Source organism: Venturia canescens, chromosome 8 (assembly GCF_019457755.1).
Source record: "Venturia canescens isolate UGA chromosome 8, ASM1945775v1, whole genome shotgun sequence".
Lineage (NCBI taxonomy): Eukaryota > Metazoa > Arthropoda > Insecta > Hymenoptera > Ichneumonidae > Venturia > Venturia canescens.
The window spans coordinates 18,288,722-18,301,987 of NC_057428.1; the positions used below are offsets into that span (position 1 = coordinate 18,288,722).

At 44.8% G+C, this 13,266-nt stretch overlaps 1 protein-coding gene across 1 annotated transcript in view; it reads left to right on the top strand.

Annotated features, from left to right (window-relative positions):
• Nucleotides 1-13,266, top strand: part of MICAL-like (protein) — a 28,332-nt gene that overhangs the window by 1,958 nt on the left and 13,108 nt on the right. The window contains exons 2-3 of the mRNA XM_043427126.1: nt 7,533-7,817; nt 11,389-11,567. Of these exons, the coding sequence (XP_043283061.1) occupies nt 7,666-7,817; nt 11,389-11,567 (331 nt within the window). The 5' untranslated portion in view covers nt 7,533-7,665. The remainder of the gene's footprint in view (nt 1-7,532; nt 7,818-11,388; nt 11,568-13,266) is intronic.

Consider the following 13,266-nt stretch of genomic DNA (forward strand, 5'->3'; position numbering starts at 1 on the left):
AAAAAGTAATGAAAATAAAACTTTTTTTTTTTTTGGGCGTCGAATTCTCGGCTGATATTTCCTCTCGGGACACCCTGTAATTTTCTCTATGTATTTCGAACACGAATATACATTTGTGTGTGTGTTTGTGTATACCTGTTATGTTCTCTCGCGAGTGTTGGCAGGCGCGTTCCCACGGTGTATTCCTCCCTAAGCGCTCCCGTGGCGCTCGCGTGCACTTGCTCTCTCTCGCTCTTTTCTCTTATTTCTTTATTCCTCTTCCGAACGTAGTGTCTCTCCTATCCTCATCTCTCGTCGCACACACGAGAATTGTATTTATTACTTGATATACATATATATGAGTGCATGTGCATGCGTGCCGAGGATTGACTCTCGTGTTGCGATGATCCTCGGGATTTATCTACGAGAACAGCGGAAGAGGGAGGTGTTCGGTAAAAGAAGGAGAAAAAATAATAATTCGAGGGAGCCGCTGCTGAAAGTGGCCGCGCGGGAAGAGCGCTAGGTGTCTCGTCACTCGCTCTCGGCAGCGCGTTTTCTAACCTCGCTACGGTCTTCGCCATATTTGTTCTCGCCCTCCGTCCCTCCGTTTTCGAGTGTCTTCGTGAAAATACGACGGAAATAATTGGACATGGACGCATAGAAAACGAGTGTGTTTACAAGATGGAAATATAGTTTGCTTTCGTGCCACTTGAAAAAAGTCATTTCGTAACGATACCTGCACGCGACGAAACCGCGCGCACTGAGCAGAGAAGATGAGGGAAAGCCGGAAATGTGCACATCGCGTTACGTGAGATTCCCTCATCCCACTTCCGCCCGTCGAGCTCAAGATAATAAAAATGCCTGAAAAAATCAATTTTTTCCCGTCTTCATTGATTTCTCCTCACCACTCGATCCATTTTCTCCTTATCAACTCTTATTTTCCCGCGTTAAAAAACGGTCGAATAAGGGGCGAGCGAATGTGCGGTGGCTCTCGGTCTCTTATCGCGGCGCTCTTTCCTATCGCGTTTCTCCAATCTCGCTCAATGAACATCCCTCCACCGACTTGAAAGATTTCTCGAGCCCACTTAACCCCAAATACATATATTCGCGACAAGCAGCCTGTGAGCGAGAGAGAAAAAACACGACACGTTAAATCTACCGCTATCGAGAAGCGGTTGAACCCGCCACTCGACGCGCTCATAATACGTACTCGTGTTCTCCAAAGGAGCAGCCAGTTTTACAAGTGCCTCGCATATACTCGACTAGAGCCCTCATTATCTCCGCCATTATCAACGCAGGTGAAAGCCATTGTCGCTTTCCTCGATCATTCTTCAGTTTTTCATTCATTGCCATTATTTTTATTCCTTCTTTTTTCCATCTCCTCGGTTCTTAACGGGCCTGTCGAGCGCATTGAAAAACTTGTCGTTCGAACGTTCGAGTGGATTATTCGAGTGTTGTGCGCGCTGGGACGGAGTCTTTTTTTCTCTTCGCTCATTCGATCGTTGTTTTAAAAAGTGTCGCAAATTCGTCGCGGACATTTGACAAGCTGCGAAATTAAACTTTCGGGCCATTCCAACCTGTCAAATCCCCCCGATCAAAATGGCGCCTCTTCGACTGTCAAAAAAACGTCTCTCCTTACCAAAAGCCCGACGAAAGCCCCGATGAAAGTGGCAAAAAATATTGTCCAACGATCGAAGTGAACTGAGCGTTTTCCTGTTTAGTTCCCCCCCCCCCTCCCCCCCCTCTTTTTTTTGTTCCTCTCGAAAACAATTCGTCGAGCTCGAGATTACGATCTTCGACGACGCTGAAGTTTCCAACGTTGGAGTCCAACGAAATGAATGAAAATAAAATGATCTATCCATCAGTTTTTTATTTCACGAATCATAATTGTGTAGATTGAAAAAATACAAAGTACAAATTCGACTGGAAATAAATTGGAGAATTGCTGGAATTATTGGACAGTTTTTTAGATCATTTCGTTGAGTTCCAACGTTGGAAACTTCAGCATCGTGATCTTCGGGACTCGATAACCAACGCAACGCTTTGACAGTTAATTCATCACTCGATCGTCGCGCTATTTATCGATCTCAACACTCTCAAATCGTGCACCACTTTTTCGTCTTGTTTCATCTTTCATCATTTTATTATTCATTATTATGTCGCGTTTCGCTGTGCCAGCCGGCCCGCCGTATCCGGGGCTGCACATGTAACTCGTTTTACGCAACGAATGTATAACAGTGCAATCACCTATAAACATATAGACGCGCCGCGCTCACTTTTTCCTCCGGAGACAGGGTGACTCAATATTCTCGTAACACGATCCAGCATCCGCGCCTCATTTTACGCTCCCGTAAATATAACAAAATCAATTTAATACGAGCATTTTATTAAATTCTCTCAACGGCTGGTATCGAAATGTCCAATTTTAAAATTTTAAGGGGTTTCGACCAGATCTTTATTTTCGCCGATGCATTCACTGGAAACATTTTTTTGGCGTCATTTTACATTTTTTCAAACTTTTTCAACTGAATCCTTCGTGCACAACGAAAATCGGGATTTCGCATCAATTTTTCATCGCCAATGACTGCCAAAATTCGACCAAAAATTCGTTTTCGAATCTCACGATTTTTCATTATTTCCTTTTCTCGGAGAAATATTGTTTTCAGTTACGAGCTTTGCAGCCGCGTTGAAAACCAAAATTCGGTTTTTCGGGGAAGAATTATTTTCGTTCAGTTCGTCCAACCGAACGGAGGTTACACAAAACTTACCCTGCGATGTCAAAGTTTCCTGTTTTCCTTATATTTTAAACAAACGTAAAATTATCGAGTAATGACTGTTTTACGATTTCGATGAGAATTATTCTCCAAATTGAAATTCATACACCGCAGCGAGGGCCGAGAAGCCGCGGGGTGGTCTCTCGCTCTCTCTCTCTCTTTATCTTCGGCGCGCTGGAACCACGAAACCGATTCTCTTGCTTTCACTTTGTTTTCTCAGTCCTTTTTGTGCGTGCTCGTGTGTGCGAGCGCCTTCGAAAACTCGTCCATTCAAGAAACTCTCCACCTGGATGGATTTCTTTATTTTTCATCCTTCTTTTTTCCTTCTTCACTGGTACTCGGGCCCGTGAGACAAGAGAGAGAGACCGAGGGATCGCGGAGTTTGCCCCACTCCGGGTCTCCGCGGCCCACAATGCCCGGAGGATTTGCCTCTTTTACTCTCGAGTTCCACGCTCCGCTCGCGGAAAGACCTTCCGTTTCACGCTGCTTAGTCGAATTTATAATACGGGACAAAAATAAAAGTAAATTTAATAGAATCCGAGTGCGCGTTAAAACCAGAATTGGGCTTGTTCGCGCACGCCTTTTAAATTTCCTCGACAATTTGTTGGCGCAAAGAGTAACGAGGCTGAAGCCCGGCTCTCCGAAGGATTCTCTCGTCGAGCCCCGCGATCGCTCGCTTTCGTTTTTTCGTCTTTTGTGTTTGCACGCTGCACGTGAAATCGCACGGGCATAAATTCGCATACAAATGCAAATGAGCGTTAGGATAATCGCGAGGGGCCGAAGGGGCGGGGGGGGGGGGGAGAAAAAACAACTGGCTGGGGAGAGCCGAAGTTCGTAAGAAGGTTGAAGATGGAGAGGGAGATTGGGAAAAAAGAAATGAAGAAATATAGACTGAGGCTCTGGACAGGTAGTCTTTTAAAGCAGGTTTAAAACGAGGCCCCCGGACCCCCGTGCTGCCTGTCGGAGTCCCCCTCCCCAGGAGCGGCGTCCGGGCCCGGTCTCCTTTGACTGAGTTAGACAGCGCCAAAAAATAGTGAGCGGCCTCTTCCCGCACACTCGAAGAATCAGCGAGGCAGGGGTCTCGGCGGTTGCGGCTCCGGGGACGAAAAGTGAAGGAATAAGCCTCCTCGGTACAGGCTCGTAGAAAACGCCTTTTCCGGGGACGAGCTCGCGCTTCGTTCCCACTCACTGGCCTTTTCCTGCTCGAGTTTGCTTCCTCGGGTTACCAAAAATCCGATTTTCCGGGCCTCTCCCCGGCCCCGGTGTCCGCAGCCGCGTCCCGAGCTCCCTCGCGAGGAGCGCGCTTTCGTATCGGAGCCAAGAATCGCGTGATCGTCGACGGCTAACTCGAAGTTACTTTCCTGGAAGGATCCTCTCTTCCGATCCGCTCGCTCGGCTCGTCCTGACGCCCGCACAAGCCCACCGGCTCCAACGGACGGGCGAACTCCTTAAAACTCCTCCGAGGAGTTTTAAGGAGTTTCCCCCAGCACCATGACGCTGAAGTTTCCAACGTTGGAGTCCAACGAAATGATCGAAAAAAACTCTCCAATAATTCCAGTGATTCTCCTATTTTGTTCCCTGCCAAATTTCCGATTCGTAGTTTTTCAAACTGCACCAACGATTCGTGAAATAAAAAATTGGTGAATTACAAACGTTTTTTTCGTTCATTTCGTTGGACTCCAACGTTGGAAACTTCAGCGTCGTCCAGCACCGGCCCGCGACATCGGACACCCCGCATGTCCCCGGCCCCCTCACACTTCGGCCTCCGCCGCTTCTTGTAGCGCCAGTTTTACAGAAACTCCCGGCCCTTCTCCCTCGACTTGCTTTCCTCACTCTCCCTCTCGCTGGCATCCTCCCATCTCGATCTCGATCCTCGTACGATTTCGGGGCCCTGGCAGCCTCGTACAAAAGCCGGGGCCCTCGAGCCAACGTCAGAAAAGGGGGCTCGGTCGATCGTCGTCGAATTGACCCCCTCGTGACTCGTCGTCCTGCCTCAACCGAGGCCTGAGCCGAGATAAAAATGCCAAAATTCGACCAACTTTTCAGCAGAAAGTCGATCATTGCACTCGTTCTTTTTTCGTCGAATGTTTTCGCCGAGAAAACATCGCGTCTGCGATTCGATGCGCCGAGAAAAAATTGGAAGGACGAATTTCTTTGCAGAATCCAATCGAGCAACGCCTCGTCCAAGTCCCATATTTTCATCTCCCTCGGAAGCGGAGCTGCTCGACGAAATTGGAATGGATCTTACGACGCCGAAGTTCCCAACGCTCGAGTTCAACGATATAAACGAAAATGATATTTGCAATTCGCCAATTTTCGAATGTGAGCAAAAATCATCGACATCAGCACGGTAATAAAACTTGATATTGAACAATACACATCGGAGCGAACTCGCAGTCCTATAAGTTTGTTTATAAAACGAATTACAGATCAAGAAAGAGGTCGACGCACGAGGCCCTTTGCCCTCGGAGCCAGAGTCACTTTTTCGACCACTGCCACGCTCGGTTATTCGATAGATCTCTTAAAGTTCATTGAACAAAATCTATAACTGCTCTGCTCGAACTCTGTGCCATTTATTTCGAAACCTGCTTCCATTTGAAGACGCGCACTCGAAATGTGCTACGTTCACATTGTAAAAAGTTATGATAAAAAGAGCACTTGAAAAATAATGGAAGCGAATAAAAAGAAAATATCAAGAGAAGTGACAGTTTTGTGCGCGAACCTCGAAGAGCGAAGTCGTTTAAGAAAGTATTATAATTCCATGGAAATTTAATTTGAAAAAAAAAAAGAATATCGAATTTATCGTAAACCAATTTTTTGATTTCACGAATCTTCGGACTGAAGAAGGACGAATTGCAAATTAGTCGGGTAACAAAATTGGAGAATTACTGGAATTGGGGAGTTTTTTCACATCTTTCGTTGGACTCGAGCGTTGCAAACTTGAGAGTCCTGAGTCTTTTGCCTAATTGAGAGGCGAAGATGCGTGAAAATTTTGCTTTTCTCGGCCCGGTGAAAACTGAAGAGAGAAAAAAACCTAAAGACGAAAAATCAGTTGGCGCGGATCCTCGCTGGAGGGGGGAGAAAGGCAGGTTCGTGGTCCCGGCTGGAGAGCCTGAAAGGAGAAACCAGACATTAGTCACGGGGCTGATAAGATCGTTGGCCTTGAAGCGAGTCAGTGGGTCTCCCGCCGCGTGTCCCACAGTCCGTTCTTTTGTATTCGAGTCCCTCCCCGGCCTCCGGGCCGTCACTCGTTCGTCGGAGTGGTTTGTGCGAATATTTGACTGGATTTTCCGTCGGCGAGGTTTCCCTGACGCTCGGTAATCGATCCTCGAAGTTTTTCGTTCCTGCCCCTTCGTTTTCGCGGTTTCGATTCCCTCCGTCGATCCTCTCGCCTCCGGCTCGCTCCTCGGGCCTCTTTCGTGATTTGTTAAATATTTGGCCTGACGAATCTTCCGATTAATGCTCACCGATGCAGTTCCTCTCGCTCTCCGAGCGAAGAATACCGCTCGGCCATTATCCTGCCAACGCCCACGTTCCTCTCTCGGTCTCTTCTCCCGCCCGAGCCACAGGAATTCAACAATCCCTCCCATTCAAGTCCCTCTCGGCAGCCGGACCCAACGAAAAATCCAACTCCGTTCGCCGAAATCATGCATTCGTCAGCTTGCGGGGAACGAACATTCTGCCCTGAGTCATTTCATCATTTTTCCTCGAAATTTTAACCCCCGGAATAACGAGCAGACAAAAATCGCTCAGCATTTTCGATTTTTTTAAAAATCGCTGACAAGCGGCAGCAAATGTCGAAACCGAGAGTCATTTCGTTGAAAAAAATGAGGAAATTTGAGAGTTTCTCGTAATTTGACAGTTCGGAGGACCCAGAATGGTGGACACACTTCAACCGAACGCCGAGTTGCCAAAGCCTTCGTTTCACGACGCTGAAGTTTCCAACGTTGGAGTCCAACGAAATGAATGAAAATAAAATGATTTATCCATCAGTTTTTTATTTCACGAATCATAATTGTGTAGATTGAAAAAACTACAAAGTACAAATTCGACTGGAAATAAATTGGAGAATTACTGGAATTATTGGACAGTTTTTTTAGATCATTTCGTTGGACTCCAACGTTGGAAACTTCAGCATCGTCTTCGTTTCTCGTGTCCAATTCTAAACAATCATTGTTTAGAAAACAAAAAAGAATTGTTTTCGAACGGACTGTGAGTAGACCGGACGAGAAATTGAGCCAAGTAGGCACAAATGTTCGAATGAAATTTGTGCAAAGGCGTATAATTGAGGTGGGAGCCTCGTAGAATCGTTTCTCGTTTCACCTTCAATGGTGGAGTTGAACATTAGAACAAACGAGAATAGAAATTCTCCTCGATTATTTTCCGTTTGACTGACACACGAGCGATTATGGTTAACTGACGTGCGTGCTGTTTTCGCTGCTCGACGCTGTATTTGCCTCTCGCGATGACAGGCAATCGAAGCGAAAAATCTGACTCGTTAAAGGTCACGTCGGATTTAATTACTTGTACTTTGTTTAGCCCTGTAGACCGATATCGGGAATCGCTTTGCTCCGCGTTGTTGGCCATTGTTCGGGCGATTTTTTCAAACGCGATAATTCGGCGCGCTGAATTTTTCATGGCATTTGTAAAATGCCATGAAAAATGAGGCTCCGCGAAGCGTCGGGATCGATCGAAAGTTCACGAGGATTTTTCCTCCCAGCTAATCGAGTGTTCCTTGGTTCGTCATTCATCAATGGCTTTTTTTTATTTTTTTCACAGATTTTCCCGGAAGCGAAAGAACAAAAGATCCGAGAGCCACCAGACTCCGTTGGAACCTCGAGAAAAACTCGCACACCGACGGAACAGAGAGGAAAGAAAATAAAATAAAAGAGGCACACGAGAAGCAGAGAGAATGACGGAACGCCGTGGCACGAAGGCACTGGAACTATGGTGCCGAAGAATAACGGATGGTTATCCAGGAGTTAACGTGCAAAACATGACCACCTCGTGGAGAGACGGTCTTGCCTTCTGTGCGATGATTCATCACTTTCGTCCCGATCTCATGTGAGTACAGATTTTTTCACTAGCTCATTTTGTTTACTTTTGCCCAGGTTTTTAAAAGTTCTTTTATCGGTTTTTTGCTCGATTATTTTGTTCGAGTAGAGTCAATTTGTTGCTCCACTTTCTGGGTCCAATTTCGTTATTTTCTTTCATTGAATTAAGTCGAAATAAAAATGTCTATCGATGCTGTCCCTCGTAACAATTTCACTCTCTTCCATCCACCAATTTATTTCTAATTCGTTTTTTTTTCTTATTCTCCGAACAGCTTTCGAATACAGTAGTGTCAACGGGTTCTGGCAACAGTTGCAAAAGAAGATAAATAAAACGTAAACACGTGCTCGAATTCGTACTCCTCCTCGCGTTGTCTCTCGGTGAGGTCAATGATCACACACGAGGGACAGGTGTAACGAGAGATGAGGACACAGCTTTTGTATCTCGTGTCTTCTCGTCTCTCAATCCCGACGCGCATCCGCGATACAGGCTCATCCAGAACAGGAATTTTCAACGCTTATAAATGCGGTCGGGGCGAGCCTCGGAGCGACGCTTTTAAATCGGATTCTCGTAATGAAATGTTCGCACTCTGAATTTCTGAACTTTGGGACTCCAAATTTCGGCCAGTTTCGCACGATTCTCTCTGAATGCGACGATTAGAAAAAAGTGTAAATTAGACTCGAGAAATTTGTACAAAAGTTCCGGTGTCATTGGCGCCGAATGTGAAACTTTTCACCGATGAAAACACTAGAAAATTGTGCACTCCTCAGTTTCTAGCGTTTCGAGTACGCGGTGGTTGAAATTTTCGAAGTTTCACTCAAAATTGGGGAAAAGTGATCTCAAAATTGGTGAAAAATTCGAGGAAAACTGGCTTCGGGAGAAAACAACGATGAAAAAAGGTTGATTCGGGCTCTGGAGCGGAATTTTCGAAGTTTGCTCGATTTCACAGACATTTTTTCTCCCAATGAAGTTGACGAATTTCGTGAGGTTTGATGTCATTAATTCGATGAAGGGAGCACCACTTTTGCGAGTGCCTGTACATCGTTTTCACTTCTCTCCGTTCTCTCATTCGTCTCTACTGTCTTTCGCTTGGACTCGAACCAACTTTTCCCGTTATAGCAACAAGTCGTTCGCTTTACTTGTTTTTCGCCTCATCTCCTTCAGTATCTCGAAAATACGGGGGCAACTTAACGTAATCGTTACGTGTGTGTAGCCGCTACTTTCGAGGATCTAATTTCGTTCCAAACAAAGCGGCGTTCGCTGCGCGAGGCCTGGAGTTGAAAAAATAACCAACAACTTTTATCTCCGTGTGAATTGTTCCGTTCTTTATTTTCGTTTCTTTTGTTTCGTTCACTGTGAAAACATTTCATTTGAACCTTATCACCGTACCTTCTTCGCCTCAGTCGCCGTCAGCTTCAAGCGGACCACGATTTCTCGCTACTGGACTCGGATAGCATTTCACGATTACGACGAATGAGAGAAGCGTTCATTAAAAAGGGACGGAAGCGATGAGGAATCACGTGTGGTCCAATCCGATGACGATCTTCTTCCACGAATGGAAGGTTGATCCAGAAATACGAACTCGACGACTCCCTTGCGATTCTTTTACTCCAATTTCATCAGTCCAGTGATTTTTGTTAATTTTCTTTCTGTGCATTCGGCGAACGAATGATTTTTCAGTTCCTTTCGTCGTCTCATTCTCTCATTCGTTCTCACTTTGGTCAAATCATTTTTCGCGAATATACTCTTCGAATTTTTCATGCTCGATGAATTTATTCCGTTTGACGAGTATGGAATGACTGAAAAGTTTAGCATCGAAGAAAACCAGTTCGAGAAAGCGATCTCCGGACTATGCACGTGCGATCTCGTGGCCGATACATAAATATTGAAGTAGAAAATAACGCGTGTGAGAGATCGTGTGCTTTATTGACTCGCATTGACTCTATTCGCGATCTCATTTACTCCTCATTGGCTGCTTTATCGAATATCTTCTCTTCCCTCTCCCATTTTGATCTCAATTCATTTGGAAGCCAATAAAAAACGAGGCACGAGGATCGTTCCTCGGCGGTTTATCTCCGCAGGTTTTTTCACTCCTCGTTACGTCGATTTGTCACGAATTAAGGAGGAGTTCTTCAGGTTTTTATTCTACGATCCACGGGGCAATTGTGGCTTCCAGAAAACTAGAAATCGTCGTTTTCTCAAGATTTCGAGGCTTTTCCTGCCTCCGATGCCCTCATCGCTCTCACAAATTCCAAAAAACAAAGCAACGATCTTCTCAGTTGTCTTCCTACGAGCAGAAAAACTCGACACCGTTCCGTGCTTCTTCCTCGTCCTTTTCTCCCGAGACCCACTAAAGTCTCAACGTAGTTCGATCAAAGCATTCGAAAAAGTGTATTTCACCTCTATAAATGCTCCGTTAACGTCCGCAGCCGTCGGGGGGCCAGCGTACAATAAATTAAAAAAAGAGAGAAAAATTATTTATCTACGAGGAAAGAAGATGGGACGAGAGAAAGGAATTAGATGAATCGAAGCTCGTCAAGAGAAGCGTGCTAATCGGCCAACGGTAAACCTTCAATGAGATCTCCTCCCACCTCTTTTTCAACTTCCTCTGCCCCACCCTCGCCCTCCCCAAGGAAGCATGGTTTCACTCGATCGCACGTGGAATTGATAATTTTTTGTATTACCGGCTCACTGAGCTGTTCTCGTATCGATAAATAACGGGGATTCTCAATTGTATCGAGTTGACACAATTATTCCACCGACTTATTTCAAGAATAAATATTCTGCTTTCGTTGAGCTCACTAGTTCCTCAATAGCGTCGTCGGGGGGCTACAATTTGAAGGAATTATTCGACGTTGTCCAATCGACTCTTGATCGATGGAATGACATTTGTTATTCAATGTTGCCGACGAATGATAATAGCCATTGTTTTTTTTCCCCGATGATAATTCATCGAATATCGTATTCAATGTTGATAAATGTGGCTCGATTTGTGGGTCGGCAAGTAATTGAATTGATCGCTGCTTTCTCTCTCTCTCTCTCATTCTCTTCTCTCGTTCGTCTCGACGTGATTTAACGGAATATCGTTGATAGAAATCGAGAGGGACAGCTAAATGGTGTGCGTGGGACGTCTATCGAAAATAAACTATTGCTATGACCACATCGAGCATGGGTTTTCGTACTCTCCATCATACGTTACATACATTTTCGTATGTGGATGTGTGTTACGAGTCGTGGGCTCAGTGGTACTCGAACGGGGATAAGTTTCGTTTGCTCATTGTGGCGGGGGTGGGTGTGGCTGTGTACGCAAGTTCTGAGTCATCGTGTACTAGAGAATAAGCAGACCTACAATAAAAAACAAAAAAACGCGATGATGATAAAAGTAAATGTGTGTCAATATCGGGGAAGGAAAAATTGACCCGAATACGCCCGGTTTTCTCATTATTTTCAGCCTATTTCTCTTGAGAGTCGAAACATTTGTTTGGCTTGACAATGTTTTTTTCCTGAAATGGAATTTCGATAGTTTTTCTCTTGTTTATGACGATTTTTAATGGATTTTTCTCCTTTTTGTTTGTACTCGCAGTGATTTCAACAGCCTGAACAAGGACGACGTGTATGGCAACAACGAGCTCGCCTTCAGAACAGCAGCCGAACATCTGGGGATCCCTGCCCTGCTCGACGCCGAGGACATGGCCTCGTGCTCCGTTCCTGATCGACTCTCCATTCTCACATATCTATCCCAATTTTATCAGAGCTTCGGAGGTCTGTTTCCCATTATTTTGTGTTTTTGTTTGTGCACTGATAATTGAACGAAGTTTGCTCATCGAACCAAGCTCATTTTTGTGCACGGAGATCTGACAGGTCCAACGGTTTCTTTGTCACAAGGCGAATTATATAGTTCGTTCAACTACTGCAGACGAAATTCCTTGTAGATGAATCAGCCAGATGGCTCAATGATTTTTTTTTTTCGAAAAACTATTGTCGACCATTTGCTCGAGAATTCTCGCCACTTGCTTCAATAAATATTTGTTCGAATCCCAATGATCGAGTTGACTGAACGATAATCGTTCGTACGAATAAATGAATGAGCTTGTTTCGATGAAATTGTGTTGTCTCAACATGAATTTGTTTAGCTTCATCAAAGCTTCTGTCGCTTCGACTTTGGTTGAGTGTTTACAAACGATTTTCTCTTATCTGAGAAATATTTTGTTGCCTGTCGAGTTGAATACTCTAGTTCGAGAAAGCAATGTTTCTTTCAATCACCACAAATTTTCTTTTTTCAGTCCTCCTTCGTTTTGTACCTGCTGGAAAAGAGAGTTTTGTCTCGAGTTTAAATTCGCACGCGGGATTCATTGAAAACCACCTGTTTTTCCGGCCTCCGTTCTTCATAAGCGAAACATTCATTTATGCATCAAGGATTTAAAGCCGTTTTATGTACACGTGCCCAGAGAAGTGTCCCAGCTTTCTCTCAGCGTCCTGCTGTCCTGAAAATCACTGCGGCACACCGATGCGTTACGATTACAGTGCGCCGAGTATCCATTTCGTGCCGCTATTTTCCTGTCGCGCGTGCATTATTAAAACAACTAATTCTAAAAATACTCCATCCCGTTCGATATTCTCCGAGGTTTTTTTAAACCTCCACACTGCAACATTCAATTTTGCACTCATGTTTCCAACGTTCTCTAAGAATTTTCAACTTACCCACACGAGATCGCTCGCACCTGGGAGAATGTCCGTTTTTTTCAATAATAATAATCATAAACATAACAATAGAAGCGTGTTATGAAAATTAAAATAATCGCTTTTTTATGACTGCCTCTTTAACAACAGGTATTGACGAATTTTACCGCACAACTTCGCCACGATTCGCTTAGCTTTCTCTCTCTCTCTCTCTCTCTCCGGCGTTCCATTTGCGCGGTTAACAACGCCATGCTAATTGTGCCAGTTTCTCGTGCAATTTGATTTTGCCCAAATGTTTCGATGTGGCCTGATTTTCTAAGGAAAATCGTGGAGCGTGGATGGAAAATTGACGAAAGGACGTTCCGATTCCTCGGAAATTCTCATTCGCGCCAAATTACTCAATTGAATAGTTACGTGGCACGATTCGGTGTAACATTATTCGATAAAATAATGCATCACTCGTTACCAGGGAATAAATAATTTTCGAATGGCAATTCGAGACGTATCGAGAGACAATTCCTTCGACATGCGCAAAGACCTTTTGAAATAAAGGAGCGCCGCGCGCGATACATCGCAAAGTGTGTAAAGTAAGAAGACTTCATCTTTTTATTCTTCTCCCCTTATTCCTAGTCCCCGGTCATTCGGTCTTGATTGTGCAATACACGTGCGCACGTATAGCGTGTGCATTTATATCTATGTAGGAAAATAGACGAGTAGTAAAGAGTTGATTGGCGAAAGCGCCTTGTCGAGAGGCATCACGACGATAATCGCTTTTGCTTGA